This window comes from Ornithorhynchus anatinus, chromosome 4, assembly GCF_004115215.2.
Source record: "Ornithorhynchus anatinus isolate Pmale09 chromosome 4, mOrnAna1.pri.v4, whole genome shotgun sequence".
Lineage (NCBI taxonomy): Eukaryota > Metazoa > Chordata > Mammalia > Monotremata > Ornithorhynchidae > Ornithorhynchus > Ornithorhynchus anatinus.
In genome coordinates, this window is record NC_041731.1 from 52,817,385 (window position 1) to 52,836,927 (window position 19,543).

The window sequence follows — 19,543 nt, forward strand, 5'->3', positions numbered from 1 at the left end:
AAGAAGACTTGTTGATCAGTCACAGTTAAGCAGAACTGAATTTGTTCCTTCTTCATGGTCTCTGCTTTATTGAAATAAGTTGATTGATTCTGGGCAAATATAGATCATATTTTGAAACATACTTCTCCCTTAGGCATTCTCCATCAAGACACGTAATTAGTCTTAGCTTAAGGTATTTGCAACTTTCATTTTGGGAACATTTTGTTGCTTTAATCTCAAAATATTTCAGATTTTAAATCTGAACATTCCAGGATCAAGTTGACTAGGCACAATCCAAATAATTTTTAATTTTTGTCAAAAGACATTAAGCAGAATTTTGCTGCCTTTATTAATCAGTTTTCCTTTCAAATATATATGGTATATTTCTAATATTTAAAACTAAAACAGCTAAAATGCATTAAATTAAGCTGTATGCATATTTTCAGTCACCTACACATTGATAGGTGAATTCCACCATCAGTGGAATCACCTTTGCCTGGTATGAAAATCTACTGTATGAAGGTGTGTATGTATCTAAATAAACCAAATTTAAAAAATAAACATTTTTGCTTCATAACTAGCCATTTGAAATCTATCTTATATGCTAGAACACTCCACTTAAGATTTTAACCACTTGAGATCTTAACTAGCTTTGGTCTAAACCACTTGACTAAGGATTTACATGAAATATTATATAATGAAATATTATATTTATGAAAGATGTGTCAATATTTTGGATTGGCAGTAAAATTTGAATGAAATAGATGCACATGAAGAAAAGTTCCACTAAGCAACCACACTTCCTAGTTAACAACTAACTTTAAGAGTTAGTAGTAATTAATCACTGAAAATTGATATTTTTATAATTCTAGCTTAACTAGAATTCATTTTTATTGAGCACTTAATGGGTGCAAAGCACCATATTAAGTGCTTGGGAGAGTAGAATATAAGAAGAGTTGGTAGAAACTTACCCTGCTTACACCGAGTTTCCCTCTTATTCCCCCATTTCCCTCCGCTCCTCCCCCTCTACCTTCCCATTCCCTCAGCACTGTTCTCGTCTGCTCAACTGTATATATTTTCATTACCCTATTTATTTTGTTAATGAAATGTACATCGCCTTGATTCTATTTAGTTGCCATTGTTTTTACGAGATGTTCTTCCCCTTGACTCTTTTTATTGCCATTGTTCTTGTCTGTCTGTCTCCCCCGATTAGACTGTAAGCCCGTCAAAAGGCAGGGACTGTCTCTATCTGTTGCCGACTTGTTCATTCCAAGCGCTTAGTACAGTGCTCTGCACATAGTAAGCGCTCAATAAATACTACTGAATGAGTGAATGAATTATTGCAAATATGATACAAGGTAATGGAAGGTTTTTTAATTTTATTTAATTTGCAGAGGGAAATTGTAAATTGCTTACTTTGAGGGACACCTTCATTCCAATATACTACACACTGAATTCCAGCATCCTACAATAACTATGGTGATGGAATTTCATTAGGCAGCTCCTAGAGTTAATATTAATCTAGGATGAAGAGGACAAAAAACACCTTTACATCCATTTGATTCAAAACATTTAATCTGATAAAAGGTATGTAAAGAAATAATTCATTCTTTGTGTCTAATAACTGCACCATCACCAACAAGAAAAAAAAGCTGATAAATTGTTTTTTAAATGAAATATGAAGAAGTCTCATAATTAAGCATTTTTCTCAGTTTATGAATCAGTCTGCACTGTATTTAAAACTCTGCCTAACCTTTTAGAAGAAATCTGGGTGGTGTGGTGAAAAAAATCAGTCATTGTATACTGGACAGGAAATATGACTACATTTCTTGTCATTCCAATTACATCCAGTGTACGAATAATGACCATAGGGTGGAATTTAAATGTTTGTTTGCTTTTTGGGAAGCCTCCTGACCTTGAGACTAACAACTTCACATTTCCCAAGCAACTAGGTTTTTCAGAGAAGCTTCAGTGATTTGTGACAGCAGTTTTTGTTTCCCGAACCCTTAGAAATCCTTCACCTGAGTCCCACTTCAAATCCTCCTCTGCACACTGTGGATGATACAAATGTATAATTCCCTTTGACTTCAGTGGTATTGACACGCTCAATCAGCTTTGTAGTCACTGAGGGCAAACTGAAAAATGACTCTTCAATGGAAATCATTTTCTCATTAGCAATTGGCAAACCTTCCTGCTGCTTGTATGACATGTTCTCATGTTATAGTGATCCAACGGTAGTATTTGTAGGGAAAAGTCAGGGTTCCAGGGCTTAGTCTTTAATCTGAGGATCTAGAAGGTGAATCTCTGTTATTTAATATGAAGTGGGATCCCTTTCTCCCCAATGATCCTGGAACAAGAGGATAAATTAGATGATCCAGCACTAACATAGGACTTTTAGAACCCAGCAGGCTTTTAGGGCATGTGAATTTGATTTACTGTGCCAGTGGATGAATGGGGGTAGGATGGCTAGACTCGGCTTTCTTGAGTTGAGTCGCTAAGACCTTCACAACAACTGGATGGGAGAGGGACTTGAATAAAATGAGCCTTGTCGGGCCTGATAGAACAAGGGAAATTATTGTTGTAATTCATCTCGACAGTCTGATTTGTTTGACATAAGAATATGACCAATCCCATTACTAGGTAAGACCCATCCATACGGAGACATCAGTCCAGTCTCCACCACTAGCAACAGGAAGTATGGAAGAAGTGAGAGAAGTTTCCCCTAAGCACATCCATCATCATGCTTTATCACTTCTACCATCTCTACTTTTCCCTCTAGTACTTCATTACGGTTGATTCTTAACACAAATTTCTGCCAATCCCATTTGAACCTACCAATATGTTCAAGCTGCAAACCTCCTTTGGTAACATATGCTCACCATCTGCTGTGTGAAGGTATAAATTATATTCAGGGAGCAGGGAAACCATAACCTACATTTTATACCTATTTGGCGGATCCTCAATGGGCTAAAGGGTAGTTTGCAAAAAAGATTGATCATTAATGGATCCATGTCAACCCCAGGATGAAGTAATACATGAAATAAAGCCTGGACCTCGCATTTTATCAGATTCAATGGACTAAATGATGTAATGGAAAGTATGTTCATTGTTTTTTTAAAAGGCACAAAGCTGGAAAGAATTGGTCAATCAATCAGGGGCATTCACTGAGAACTTACTGTATGCAGAGCATTATATAAAATGCTTGGGACAGTACAACAACAGAGTTGGTAGACACATTCCCTGCCCGCAAGGAACTGACAATCTAGAGTGGCACCTTATGGTCTAGAGATGATCCCCAACACTTTGATATAAATTCCACTTACAAGAAAATCAGAAAAAATAAAATGAAAAAATAAATTGCAAAGTAGAATAGGTGTGGAAGAAAAACACATTACAAAATGGGATCTGCAGTTTGAAAGAATTAAAATCACTGTAATTACTCATAGTGAAGAAGGAAAGCTGATGGATGCTCCAGTACTCATCTCTAAGTGTAATCTAGAAGCATACAATAAACATGGTAATCAGACATTCTCCATCTCCACTGTGGATGGAGCAGGAGAAATCAAGTTTAAGATTCAGCATGTGGAATTTGGGGGTTTTTCTCCCATTTTTCTAGTGGAGAAGATTGGAAAATACTGGAATGGGATCCCCATAAAACTTTGGCAATCTCCCTGTGATGTATTCCAATAAGCCTGCTTCCACTTGTTCTAAAATGGTACAAGTGGGGCCATGCAGGGCAGTGGACTGACTGATTTTGATGCCTCCTGAGAGCCCTTCAACAATAATAATAATAATAATAATCATCATCATCATAATTGTGGTATTTATTAAGCACTTGCTATGTGCCAGGCATTGAACTAAGAGCTGAGGTGGTTACAAGCAAATCGGGTTGGACACAGTCCCAGGTCCCATGTGGGGTTCACAGTCTCAATCCCCATTTTAAAGATGAGGTAAGTGAGTCACAGAGAAGTGAAGTGACTTGCCCAAGTCATACAACACACAAGTGGCAAAGCCAGGATTAGAACCCATGACCTTCTGACTCCCAGGCCTATGCTCTATCCACTATACTATGCTGCTTCAATAGCAGCTACGTTTCCAGCTCATTTTCATGTACAATGCACTCTTCCAAAAATGATCTCTTGAAAAAATGTTTTCTATTTTTAGCCTCTTCCTCCTGATATTTATATTCATATGAAAGGATATTTTGAAGCAGAAGAACTAGTGTTTCCTGCCATCACATTTGCAAGAAATCCCCTTCTTTTTATATTGTCCATAAGTTCCAAGAGAAATGTCCCTGAGTGTGCAATTATAGAAACTGAAGAGAAATGGGCTGAGTGGACTGAAGGGAATTATGGACTTCAAAATGGTAACTGAATAACTGCAGTAATTTTGAAAATAAAACACAATCACTGGAGTTTTTCATAAACATATACACCTACATGTGGACAAGAACGCTGAAATTACTGGGACTGAACTAACAGAAGAAGAGCATCTCCTTTTGCTATGTATTTATTCTTTCCAGGACCATGCCCCTGGAGAAGTTTAATTTTAAGAATTAGAAGGAATTCTTGTGGCTCTAAGGAAATAATAAATGAATCTGTTTTAAACAGGACTACAGACCGAGTTGTCAACACTAGTTGCTACTCTCTTTAACCGTACACATTATGCCAAACAAATAGCAACCAGAATAACAATCAAGTCTAATGGCAAATGATACGTTGGTAAACAGTGTCATACCTGTAAGTGATATGTTTGTGCTGCCACTTCTGTCCTGTTAACGCATATCGCTTTCGACGGATATTAAATCTGGAGCTACCTCTTGTCTGATCAGGCACACCACATCGAGGTTTCTTCATCCAGCTGTAAAACCCAGTATTTTGCAATTACTATAACTCATGAACATAAAGACAATAACATTTCCGAGAGGATCCCCCTTGGATCTGAGAGTGGATCTACAGAGCACGAAATGGAGAAGAGAGGCCAGGACTGCCTACTAGTAATAATATTAATAATAATAATGTTGGTATTTGTTAAACACTTACTATGTACATAGCACTGTTCTAAGCGCTGGGGTAGATACAGGGTAATCAGGTTGTCCCACGTGAGGCTCACAGTTTTAATCCCCATTTTACAGATGAGGTAACTGAGACACAGAGAAGTTAAGTGACTTGCCTTCAGTCACACAGCTGACAAGTGGCAGAGCCGGGATTTGAACCCATGACCTCTGATTCCAAGCCTGGGCTCTTTCCTCTGAACCATGCTGCTTACAAGTATTAAGCAAGGTAAATAGCTACTTTAGGGTAGTGGAATCAATCCATCATATTTATTGAGTGCTTACCGTTTCAGAGCACTGTACTAAACATTTGGAAGAGGACAATAGCAAGTGCTTCGTACAGCTCTGCAAACAGTAAGAGCTCAAAAAATGCCATTGATTGATTGACTTATCAAATTACTCTCCTCCTCTTCAAAGCCTTGCTAAATGCACATCTCTTCCAAGAGGCCTTCCCAGACTAAGTCCCACTTTTCCTCATCTCCCACTTCCTTCTACATTGCCCTGACTTGCTCCCTTTGCTCTCTCTCCATCTCCAGCTCCACAGTACTTATGTACATATCTGTAATTTTATTTATTTGTATTGATGTCTGTCTCCCTACCTCTAGACTGAGAGCTCATTGTGGGTGGGAATTGTCACTGTTTATTGTTGTATTGTTCTTTCCCAGGCAGTTATTATAATGTGTTACACACAGTAAGTGCTTAATAAATACGAATGAATGAATGAATGAACAAAGTTAGTAGATACCTTCCCTGTCCACAAGGAGCTTACTATCCAAAGAGGATTATGTAATATGATAATTGTGGTATTTATTAAGCACTTACTATGTGCCAGGTACTGTACTAAGCACTAGGGTGGATACAAGCAAATCGGGTTAGACACAGTCCCTGTTCCACTTGGGGTCCACTGTCTTAATCCCCATTTTACAGATGAGGTAACTGAGGCCCAGAGAAGTGAAGTGACTTTTCCAAGGTTACACAGCAGTCAAGTGGTGGAGCCAAGATTAGAACCCTTGACCTTCTGACTCCCAGACCCATGCCCTAGCCACTACACAATGCTGCCAACATGTGGTTCCCAGAGCTCCGAGATGGCAGGGGGACTGAGGATGGGCTCATGAGTGATGGGTCCTCAGAAAAATGGGTAAAATGGTAAAGAGAGAGACTTGGATCCTGTTCCATCCTGGAAGAAAGTGGTCCTTCTTGCCAACCACAAGAGGTTTCTGGGATGGGCTGCCTAGTGCTTCTCTCCCTCTCCCCTGTAGCTCAGCAACTGGTTGGCATAGAGACAAAAGGATGGGTAGCATTGTTTTGTGGAGGTAGGTGAAGGAGGTGTGCCAATGCAGCTCCCAGGCACTGTCATTTCCATACCCACTCCAAGTCCTCATGGGTCTGACATCTTCTCCATACTCGTAGGTCTCAGTGGGTGGCCAGGAGTTGCCCAAGATTAAACCATTACATGGGCAGCCTGATATGATGACTGCAAATGAGGGGAGCAGACGATTGGGCTTTGCTCCCAATGTCACACACCACCCTAGAACCACTGTAGAAAAAGTGGCTCATTACTTGGTCACTTGGGTGTGGACTTAGATTTTTTTTAATCTAAAAGTTTTAAAAAGTAATCCTTTCACTAAGTAGAATAGCTTCTCATAATGACTGTGGTATTTACTAAGTGCTTACTATGTGCCAAGCACTGAACTAAGTGCTGGGGTAGATACAAAATAGCCAGGTTGGACACAGTCCCTTTCCCACATGGGGCTTTCAGTTTGAAAGAGAGGGAGAACATTTCCAGCCTCCCATTTTACTTTGCCCCACCTAGACCTGACTTTACATTTCAACTGAGACAAAATAAAAAAAAAAAGCAACTTTCCCACTCTAGCAATTAAGAAACAACTTAATTCTACTCTCTTGTTTCCTGTCACTCAGTTACCTAATACTCTTTCAGTGTCTCCACCTATCCATTAATCGTTTGGGCTCCTCCCATTTATTTGGTTCCTTAAACATGAATACAATTAATTGTATGCTGAATCTTTTCCAATGAACAAAATCTGTGCTTTAGAATCACAGAATGATGGTCCTGGAGTTCTGAAATAAAGTCACAGAGATTTTCAAACTATTTACTTAAAAAATCATTTATTGTATAATTTATTTTTATTTTCTATACTGCATCATCTTATTGGAGCAACCCTTTTTTATTAAAAATTCCAGTTCAAAAAGTAAAAATGTTCTACAGGAAGATTTGGGGATTTCCTGTCATTAAGCCCTTCATTAAATTCTTTTAAATGCTGTATTATACCTTTTCTATAGGAAAGACCATCGGTCTAATTGGCTACTGTTCATTTTCAGTGATGCTGCATGAATACAAAAGTCTACCAGAAAAATGTAAAGTCAGAGAATAGGTTGAAAACTCATTAATTTTTGCCATATCCCATGAAAATTTCACTAACCCTGGCTTGCTTCAAATAAAACTAAAACTGGACATAGAGATAGATCTATGGAGCGCGTTTACTTTGTTAAAATCAATCAGAAGCTTTACATTTTACAGAGGAGAATTCAAGGCCAGATTAGTCCAGGACTATATAATTGGAAGAACAAACACATCAATAAAATAGAATATTGATAAGGGGCAAATGTCTCTCTTGGCTAAGGTGAAGTCAGCATTTTTCAAAGATGGCCTTTATCTTTTCACAAAGTCCTGCTCACTTCCCCTTTAAGTAAGAGCTACCTATGTGACTGGAATTCTGAACTCATTGGTATGGTCTCAAGTTCAAACATGCAGTCCTGCAAGACTTCCACATCAGACTCCCCTCAGTAGTGCAGCCCCAAAGAGCCACTGTCCCTTTAATAATCATCATGGTATTTGTTAAGTGCTTACTACGTGTCTGGCACCATTCTAAATGCTGGAGTAGATAAAAGATAATTGGGTTGGACACAGTCCCTATCCCACAAAGGGCTCACAGTCTTAATCCCCATTTTTCAGATGAGGGAACTGAGGCACAGAGAAGCGAAGTAACTTGTCCAAGGTTACACAGCAGAAAAGTGGCAATGACACTTTTACCACAAGTATGTTTTACCACAAGATGGCTCTTGCCTGACTGAAGTAGTCTCAAGCCACTCACCATAATATGTCAAACCACAAACTGAATTTACTTAATACAGATAGACCTGTTCTTGCCTTACCTTAGGGACAACATTTAACTTTTGTGTAGATGCAGGAAAGTGCTTAGTACAGTGCTCTGCACATAGTAAGCACTCAATAAATACTATTGAATGAATGAAAGAACAGCTTTGAAACAGGACGGTGGAAGAGTTAAAATGGAAACAGCACCAATTTTGAAAAGAAGCACTTTCACACAGGCTATGCCAAAGGCATTTCAGTGAAAATGAGTATTGTTTCCACTCAAAGATCACCCAGCAGTTAGAGTACTATAGTGACTTTTCTACCAATTTCACGGAGAATCAGGCAGACACTATCTCTTTGTAAACACCTTAAGACTAGTCAAATGTTGGAAATAAATATGAAAACTGGTTTTTGAGAAGTAGCATGGCCTATTGGATAAAGCATGAGCCTGGAGTCAGAAGAACATGGGTTCTAATCCTGGCTCCACCACTGGTCTGCTGTGTGAACTTGGGCAAGTCACTTCACTTCTCTGGGCCTCAGTCACCTCATCTGTAAAATGGGGATTAAGACTGTGAACCCTATATGGAACAGGGACTGTGTCCAACCCAATTTGCTTGTATCACCCCCCGCCCCCCAGAGCTTAGTCCAGAACCTGGCACATAGTAAACGCTTAACAAATACCATAAGCATTATTATTATTATGAGTCTATAGCAAATAAATTCAGATACTCATTGGCTTCAAAAATCTTAGAGAGTTATGTTGGCAATGGTGTGGAATAAGAATGACAAGTGTCATTTATCTATAAATAAAAAATAGTCAAAATCTTAGGTACACAGTGTTTGACTGAAGCATCTAAACTGAGTTAACTCCTGAAGATATTTTGCTTCATGCAAAACTAACTAAACTAAATAAGACACCCATCTCTCTTGCACTCAGTTAGGGAAGGTAAGATTCCCTATAGTTTAAGAAGCTTAGAGTAATGAAAACAGCAGACAATATTTGGTAGGGCTTTCATTAGCACATATTAACTTATTATATAATAAAATGTAAAAGAAAAATGTATTCTTAGGGAGAGCTTACCCTATTCTGTCTTAATTGATGGCAGATCAGCATGAATTTGCTAAGGACCAAAAACACAGTATATATGAATTAGTGGCTATGCTATTGAGAGTTGTCTCAATATTTGGCTAACTCTTCTAGAAGAGTAGGCCTCAATGAGGCCCCAAAGGTCTTGGTCCAAAGGACTGAGATGAGAAAGAAGAGACTCCAGAAATGGCTATTCAGCATTCAAAGACCAGGGTCACTGCAAGGTCCTTGGAATAAATAAGTTCTGCATATTGAGGTTTCTAGCAAGTTGTAGTAGATTGAATAAAGTCTTACCCCTTTCCATTTTCAAAGAAATAACAAAATGACCTATTCAGTTAAAATAGGTAAACTCTTTTATGAAAAGCATCTGTTCTTCTATGAATGAACTGACTGATATAAGGAATTCTCGGAGTTATTTCCATCAGACAGAAGATTTATCCCTACAGATCTATTTTCCAATTTTGAAAATATTATAAAGTTTGGAAAAAGCCTTGATACTGCCTGGAAAAGAGAAAATATTCCCAAAACATACTTTTTACAGACGATATCATACCATGCAAACTTGAAGCCTCAAGGGAAAGAGTAACAATGACTGAATTTAACAAATGAGTTCTCAAGAAGTATCTACATATATTTTTCATTGCATCACTCCTTCAAGTCTTAAGCTTTGCCTTTATTCATTATGTATATCAAATATGTTAAATCAAGAGTTTTAAAAATGCATTCTTTTCATTATATTGAAAGGCTTAGTGGAAAGGGTATGGGCCTGAAGCCAGAGGCCCTGGTTCTAATTCAGCTCCACTACTTGCCTGTTATGTGACCTTGAGCAAGTTGCTTAACTTCTCTGTACCCCAGCTCCCTCATCTGCAAAATGGAAATCGAATACCTGTTCTCACTCCTTTCATTCATTTATTCAAACATATTTATTGAGCGCTTACTGTGTGCAGAGCACTGGACTAAGGGCTTGGAAAGTACAACACGGCAATGGATAGAGACAATCCCTACCCAACAATGGGATCACAGTCTAGAAGGGGGAGACAGACAACAAAACAAAACAAGTAGACAGGCATCAATAGCACCAAAATAGATAAATAGAATTATAGATCTATGCATATCATTAATTAAGAAAATAGAATAATAAATATGTACAAATATACACAAGTGCTGTGGGGCAGGAAAGGGGGTAGAGCAGAGGAAGGGAGTAAGGGCGATGGGGAGGGGAGGAGGAGCAGAGGAAAAGGGGGGCTCCATCTGGGAAAGGCCTCCTGGAGGACGAGAGCTCTCAGTAGGGCTTGGAAGAGAGTTAGTGTGGCGAATGTGAGGAGGGAGGGCATTCCAGGCCAGAGGTAGGACGTGGACCGGGGTCGACACCGGGACAGGCAAGAATGAGGTAATAGTGCATACACAGTAAGTTGAAAAACGAAAATGCCACATGACTATTTTTTCTGGAATGTTGCCTTTTGTAATTTCTGTTTCTTTACCAAAACCCACAAGATCATTTCTTCAGATTTTGATCTTTCTTAAATACTTGTTGGGCTAAAGCCATTCTATGGCATTAAATAATACACCTAGGTTAGCATAGGGCAAATTAATGAGGCTCTCCAAACCACTATGAAGTGACTTCAGGCTGCATGTTTCTTTACTGCCTTTTACTTAGTCCACCTGAGGTCACTTTTCCTCCTTTTGAGGAAGGAAAAGTGAATGCAGGTAGCCCACAGTGAACCTGATTAGCTTGTATCTAACCCAGTACTTAGAACAGTGTTTGACACTTAGTAAGTGCTTAGCAAATACCATCATCATCAATGACATAATCATCATCCATCACAATGCCAGATGTGAGCCTGCCAGTTAATTCTGATGCCAGTAATGACTTTAATTTTTATTGAGAGTGTGATGAATGGAAAATTAATTTTACTTTTTGGCAATCAATGAAGCATCTATAATGCAGAGAAAAATGATGCCAGTTCCTCAATCAATAGTATTTACTAAGCATTTATTATGTGCAAGGCATTGTACTCAGTACTTGGGAAAGTACAATACCTTGGAGTTGATAGACACAATTCCTGCCCACAAGGAACTAACAGTCCACAGTGAAGAAGTAGATCTAGCTCAGAGGACTTGTCCCAGTGGTATACCATCCTCTGTGTTGGACTGAGGGGGCCAGTTTCTCTTATATTTGCATGTTCATTCATTTATTTGTTCAATCATATTTATTGAGCGCTTACTGTGTGCAAAGCACTGTACTAAGTGCTTAGAAGAGTACACTATAACTATAAACAGATACAATTCCTCCCTATAACAAGCATGTGAGTTTAATGGAGCACATGTAATGCTTACAATGGACATATCCAGTCATTGTGGCCTGGAAGGTAGAATACAAGTTTCCTGTTTTTAAAAAATCCTAAGTTCAAATGCAGTGCTTTCACATATTTTGTCACTTCCAGATTCAGGAAATGTAATCGTCATGAGTTTCTGTAAGACTTCCAATCCAGGGAAATTCTAGACCACAAAATCTATATTCCATTGGGTAATTCCTTCTTCCTCTAGACTGTAATAGACTGTAAACTCCTTGTGGGCAGGGTTTGTGTCTACAAACTCTATTACGTGAGAAGCAGCATGGCTTAGTGGAAAGAGCATTGGCTTGGGAATCAGAGGTTGTGGGTTCTAATCCTGGATCCACCACTTGTCAGCTGTGTGACTTTGGGCAAGTCACTTAACTTTTCTGTGCCTCAGTTCCTTCATCTGTAAAATGGGGATTAAGCCTGAGCCCCACGTGGGACAACCTTGTTTCTATCCCAGATCTTAGAACAGTGCTTGGCACCTAGTAAGCGCTTAACCAATACCATCATCATTATTATTACATTGTATTATTATCCCAAGGGCTTAATATAGTGCTCAGCACACAGAAAGTGCTCATAAAAAACCACTTAGTGATTGACCCGATTGATCCTCGAGCCAGGCTCTGGTCATAGAGAAGCACCGTATGCAGGCTTCTTTCAACCCATTCCTTTGGGCTTTATACAAACAAGACAATGTGTCCCTAGGGAATGTTGGCACAAGGGAGCGGTAATGTTCCACATGTGGCTCTGAACAGACCCTTGACAGCTTTTGATCAGTCAGATTTCCCTACACATGATCCGGGGAGGAATGTAGTGATGTAGTAAGGGGGTAAAATGAAATATGTCTTCAGTTGCGCTTGTCCTGATTCCACCCCTGGAATGTACATTTTCTACAGTCAGGGATTGTATCTTCCACTTCCTTATAATTTCCTAGAGAATTTGATATAGTGCTACATATTTTGCTAACTAACATGTAATTACTAAGTAATTAATATGGCTAGGTCTCTTATAATTAATATATTTTTAAATCATGGAAAGTCTGAATGAATCAGTGTTACCTGAGGCACCTAGTATACAACTGCATATTAATGATTTGCAGTGCAGTAATGCATGTGCCAGTGCAATAAAATGATTTTCCAAACCTGTTTGCCATTAGCATTTTGGTAAATGTTCCTAATTTGCTAAATGGTTTAAGGAAGATTTTTCATGCCATTTGTTTTCCAAGAAAGACTGAAATAAGACAACATGTTGCCTACGGGAAAATGAACACTTCCAGAGAACTTTTTGTTCATATTAGAAGGAGGATATTTAGAAACATTGAATATTCACTTTGCCATGATTGCAATGATTCATATTTTTGTCATATTCAAGAACTCAATTCACAGTGGATAAGGAGTCTGCTAATTTCTATCGTAAGACTCTAGGTTTAATTTCTTAATTTTGCTGTCATTCTTTATCAGAAATGTTGATTTTACAATCATTAAAGGGGACCACTGTTACCTGGAGTATTAATTTGGAGAATTTAATATATAATACAGGGTAATTACTGGGTTTGATTCTTTTTAAATCGGGGTAAAAGTAGGATTTACAGTTCAATATGTGTGGTTTCATTTTAGCTTCTGCTGTCTTGATTCACTTATAACAACATCTGCATGGCAAATGTTTCTGTGGTTAAACTGATTTTCAATAACATTTGCAATGACATAAATGGCTAAACAAACACTTGACATCCTAGCTACCTGTTGGCATTCACAGGAGTATTATGATAACCTCGCTTAACTTAGGGTTGCTAATGACACACATTGCTAAATCAGTGCTTAAAATCAGAACTACCTGCTGGCCCACATAGCAATGCTAAAACAATCTTTCTTAATTTAAGATACTGAATCTCACTGTCCATCCAAAACCTAACAAATATCTAAATCTGTATTTTGAGGAGAAGGGTCTATATAGGAGCAAATGCGATGACACTCAGATATGAAATGCTAAAAACTGACCAGAGTACTACTAGGGGGAGGCAGCATGGCATAGTGCATAGAGCATAGGCTTGGGTGTCAGAAGGTCTTGAGTTTTAATCCCAGCTCCCGCCACTTGTCTGGGACCTTGGACAAGTCACTTAACCTCTCTGAGCCTCAGTTACCTCATCCATAAAGTGGGGATTGAGACTGTGAGCTCCACGTGAGACAGGGTCTATGTTCAACCCATCATGCTTGTATCCACTCCCAATGCTTAGTTTAGTGCCTGGCACATAGTGAGTGCTTAACAAATACCATTATTATTATTAGTTATTAATAGTATTACTAATTCACCTTGATAATGCCAGGGAGAAAGCCCATTCCCTCGTGAAAAAAACAGTATGCGGCATTTTTTAAATGATCATCTGTCACCTTTCAAAATATAGAGTGATTCAGCTTGCCCCTCCTACCTTACCTCACTGATCTACTTCAACACAGTCTGCATACTTTGCTTCTCTAGGGCCAACTGGTTCACTTTGCCTCAGTCTTATCTATCTCACCACCAACCCCTTTCCTACATCCTCTCTCTGGCCTAGAATGCCTTCCCCATTCATATACACAACCACTTTTGCCACCTTCAAACTATTAAGGTCATATCTCCTCCAAGAGGCTTTCCCCAATTAAGCCCTCTTTTCTCTGACTCCCTCACCCTTCCGCATCATCTACGCACTTAGATATGTACCCTTTGGGCACTTGGTATTCATTCGCTCTCAGCACTTATGTATATATTTACAGATTATTTATTTATTTTTGTCTGCCCCTCTAGACTGTAAACTCACTGTGGGCAGGGAATGTGTCTACCAACTCTATTGCGGAGTACCCATTACTAATGTGTCTGCATTAAGTGACCAATAAATACCACTAATTGATGTCAGGGGAGATATTAACAATTCATCACAAATGGGATAGGTCAGCTGGGGGGAAGTGACAATTGAATTATATGATAAGTACTATGTGCCAAACACTGTGCAAAGCACCGAGATAAATACAGTGTGATACAAATTATCATTTATTACAAAATCATTCAGTCCATGTTTCACCACTCTACAAGACCCTCCAGTGCTTGCTCATCTACCTCTGTAGAAACTCATTACCATAGGCTTTAAAGAACTCAATCACCTTGCCTTCTCCTAGCTTACTTCCTACTACAACCCAGCCCTCACACTTCACTTATCTAAGGCCAAATTACTCACTGTACCCCAATCTCATCTACCTACCTCAGCGTTGACTACTCACCTATGTCCTGCCTCTGGCCTGGAACACCCTCCCTCTTCATATCCAACTGATGATCACACTCCCCAACTTCAAAGGCTCACTGAAGGCACATTTCCTTCAAGAAGTCTTCCTAGACTAAGACTTCATGTCCTCTCCTTCCCCTCCCTTCTTCATTGTCCCTGCACTTAGATTTGCACCCTTTACTCACCCCACTTTAAGCCCCACAGCACGTATGTACATATCCATAATTTATTTTACTTCTACTAATGTGTGTCTCTCCCTCTAGACAATAAGCTTGTGTGGAGGGAACCTACTAACTCTGTTATATTGTACCTTCCTAAGTGCTTAGTACAATGCCCTGCACACAGTAAGAACTCAAGAAAAATGATTGATTGATTGATTGATACTATACAATTAGATCAGGCACAGTTTCTGTCCCACTTGGGACTCTCAGCCGAAGAGAACAGATATTTATTCCCTATTTTTCAGATAATGAAGCTGAGGTGCAATAAAGTGAAGTGACTTTTCCAGGGTCACAAAGTTGACTAGTGGCAGAACCAGAACAAGACCACAACTCTCCTGCAGTCCAATGCACTGTCCTCTAAGCCACGATTTTATAACAATAATTTTACAAAGAGTTTTCAGAAGTCAGAAATTGGGTTGAATCTGGTAGAACCCTAAAATCACCCTCTTCTCTTGGCACAAAGCTAGACAATGACCACAGAACTGACCACAGAACTCCGATCCCAGCTCTGGATTGAAGTTCCCTGCATTCGAAGACAAATCAAACTCAAGGAGGCATCTATATGATGAGACTTAGATTAATCAATCAACCCATCAATCAATTGTAATTATTGAGTGCTTACTGTGTGCAAAGCACTTACTAAGCTCTTGGGAGAATACCACGCAATAATATAGCAGACATATTCCCTGTCCACCAGGAACTTAGAGTTTAGAAGTGGAGATTAAGAGTTTTAAGAGAAAAGACTAATTAGTAAAGTAGCTAGTGGTCCCAGTAAGTAATGGAAAGTGGTAATGGAAACAGTAGAACAGTAATAGTCACAGAGGTAGTAGAATATGTCTGTTTACTGTTATATTGTACTCTCTCAAGCGCTTAGTACAGTGCTCTGCACACAGAAAGCACTCAGGAAATTCCATTGACTGATTTGACTGTCTAACTTCTGTTGCTTCCCAACAAAAATTCCACCAGGCTAATCCTTTCCATAGGCCTTCTGCAGAGGGACAGTGCCTGCCCAGAAACTCGTGGAGATTTTGATCCTTAATATTTCTGCTACAGTGTTTTAGTAGCTGGTAGCTGAATGCTTTGAAGTTGAAACTTACTACCTCTCATATGAGCTTCCAACTTTACGGAGTAGATTAAGACTGGGTACATCCATTTATACAATGCAGAGGAGCCTAAAAATCAATAGGATTTCATAATGACTTAAGATTGTCTGAGACTGCAAAGTTAATTTTGGTATGATGTCAATAAACAAGCCGAATTTGTTGACTCAACTTCCCAATAATATGAAAGATGTAGTAGAAATTTTTTGGTTAATTTTCTACCTTGAGAGTCATCCAAGTAGAAAGGACGTTCAATACATTTATAATTCTGCATTCCTACTTCAAATGGGTTAAGCATCCTCAGAATATTCCCTTCTCTAACAATCAGTATGGCACATGGCATAGTGGATAAAGCATGGACCTGAGAGTCAGAAGGTCATAGGTTCAAATCCCTCTCCACCACTTGTCTGCTGTGTGATCTTGGGCAAGTCACTTCACTTCTCTGTGACTCAGTTCCCTCATCTGTAAAATGGGGATTGAGACTCTGAGCCCCACGTGGGACAATGATTGTGTTCAACCCAATTTGCTTGTATCTACCCCAGCACTTAGTACAGTTCCTATCACATAATAAGTGCTTAACAAATACCACAATTATTATTATTATTACTCTGGGCTATGTACTGGGATAGCTGCAAGAATATGAAATTGGACATTGTTCTGTGCCTCTTAGGGCTCACAAAGTATAATAATAATAATTACAATAATGGTATTTGTTAAGCACTTACTATATCCTAGGCACTGTATTAAGCGCTAGGGTAGATACAAGATAAATGGGTTGGGCCCACTCCCTGTTCCACATAGGGCTCACAATCTTAATCCCCATTTTCCAGATGAGGGAACTGAGGCACAGAGAAGTGAAGTGACTTGCCCAGGGTCACACAGTAGAAAAGTGTCAGAGCTGGGATTAGAACCCATAAGCTTCTGACTCCCAGGCCCATGCTCTATCCATTAGGCTATGCTGCTTCTTAATAATAATAATAATAACAATAATGATAGTGATACTTGTTAAATGTTAAATTCATTCACTGGAACAACATGGCTCAGTGGAAAGAGCCCGCACTTGGTTGGGAGTCAGAGGTCATGGGTTCTAATCCCAGCTCCGCCACTTGTCAGCTGTGTGACTTTGGGCAAGTCACTTAACTTCTCTGTGCCTCAGTTACCTCATCTGTAAAATGGGGATTAAAACTGTGAGCCCCACATGGGGCAAGCTGTTGACCTTGTATCCCCCCTAGTGCTTAGAACAGTGCTTTGCACATAGTAAGCGCTTAACAAATGCCATCATTATTATATTTATTAAGAGCTTACTATGTGCAGAGTACTGTACTAATCACTTGGAAAGTACAATTCATCAATAAAGAAGGACAATCCCTGCCCAAAAAGAACTTACAGTCTACAAGTGGGGAGAGAGACATCAAAACTAATAAAAAGGCATCAATAGCATCAATGTAAATTAATAGAATTATAGATATACTGGCATTAATGTAAATAAATAGAATTATAGATATGTACATATATATACACACGTGCTGTGGGGCAAGGCTGAGGGGGTGGTAGACAAAAGGGAGTGAGTCGGGGCAATGGGGAGGGAAGGGGGAGCTGAGGAAAACAGAGGTTTAGTCTGGGAAAGCCTCCTGGAGGAGGTGAGCATTCAGTAGGGTTTTGAAAGGGGGCATTGTGTTTGTTTGGCAGATTTGAGGAAGGAGAGCCTTCCAGGCCAGAGATAGGACATAGGCCAGGGATTGATGGTGGGACAGGTGAGAATGAGGCACAGGGAGGAGGTTAGCACCAGAGAAGCAGAGTGGTGCAGGCTGGGATGTAGAAGGAAAGAAGGGAGGTGAGTTATGACGGAGCAAGGTGATAAAGAGCTTTGACCCATAGAAAGCACTGGGGTAGATATAAGATAATCAGGTCCCACATAGGACTCACAGTCTAAGCAGGAGAAAGAACAGATAATGAATCCCCATTTTGCAGATGAAGCAACTGAGGCACTGAGAAGTTGTGACTTGTCCAAGGTCACACATCAGATAAGTCGCAGCGTCACAATTAGAACTCAGGTCCTCGGACTCCCTGGCCCATGTTTTTCCCAATAGGCTACACAGACTCTCTTATCCCCATTAAACAGAAAAGGTAACTAAGGACAAGAAATGCAATCTTAGAACAAAATCTTAGAACGAGTCGTCTACAATCGATGCCTAGAATTCCTTAACTCCCATTCTCTCCTAGACCCCCTCCAATCTGGCTTCCGTCCCCTCCACTCTACTGAGACTGCTCTCTCTAAGGTCACCCATGACCTCCTTCTTGCCAAATCCAATGGCTCCTACTCCATTCTGATCCTCCTTGACCTCTCTGCTGCCTTTGACACTGTCGACCATCCCCTCCTCCTCCGTACCTTATCTCACCTTGGCTTCACGGACTCTGTCCTCTCCTGGTTCTCCTCTTACCTCTCTGGCCGATCATTCTCGGTCTCCTACGCTGGAGCCTCCTCCCCCTCCCATCCTTTAACTGTTGGAGTTCCTCAAGGGTCAGTTCTTGGCCCTCTTCTGTTCTCCATTTACACTCACTCCCTCGGTGAACTCATCCGCTCTCACGGCTTTGACTACCATCTCTACGCAGATGACACGCAGATCTACATCTCCGCCCCTGTCCTCTCCCCCTCCCTTCAGGCTCGCATCTCCTCCTGCCTCCGGGACGTCTCCACCTGGATGTCTGCCCGCCACCTAAAACTCAACATGAGCAAGACTGAGCTCCTCATCTTCCCTCCCAAGCCCGGTCCGCTCCCAGACTTCTCCATCACCGTGGATGGCACGACCATCCTTCCCGTCCCGCAGGCCCGCAATCTCGGTGTCATCCTTGACTCGTCCCTCTCGTTCACCCCACACATCCTATCCGTTACCAAGACCTGCCGGTTTCACCTCTACAATATCGCCAAGATCCGCCCTTTCCTCTCCACCCAAACGGCTACCTTACTATTACGGGCTCTCGTTATATCCCGGCTAGACTACTGTGTCAGCCTTCTCTCTGACCTCCCTTCCTCCTCTCTCGCCCCGCTCCGGTCTATTCTTCACTCCGCTGCCCGGCTCATCTTCCTGCAGAAACGATCTGGGCATGTCACTCCCCTTCTTAAACAACTCCAGTGGTTGCCTATCGACCTCCGCTCCAAACAAAAACTCCTCACTCTAGGCTTCAAGGCTCTCCATCACCTTGCCCCTTCCTACCTCTCCTCCCTTCTCTCTTTCTACCGCCCACCCCGCACGCTCCGCTCCTCTGCTGCCCACCTCCTCGCCGTCCCTCGGTCTCGCCTATCCCGCCGTCGACCCCTGGGTCACGTCCTCCCGCGGTCCTGGAACGCCCTCCCTCCTCACCTCCGCCAAACTGATTCTCTTTCCCTCTTCAAAA

General features: G+C 40.5%; 1 protein-coding gene across 1 annotated transcript in view; it reads right to left on the bottom strand.

The window, feature by feature from the left end:
• The window catches only part of MMP16 (matrix metallopeptidase 16), a 278,169-nt gene that overhangs the window by 122,271 nt on the left and 136,355 nt on the right, over positions 1-19,543 (bottom strand). The window contains exon 3 of the mRNA XM_007669580.4: positions 4,717-4,839. Coding sequence (XP_007667770.2) covers positions 4,717-4,839 — 123 coding nt within the window. The remainder of the gene's footprint in view (positions 1-4,716; positions 4,840-19,543) is intronic.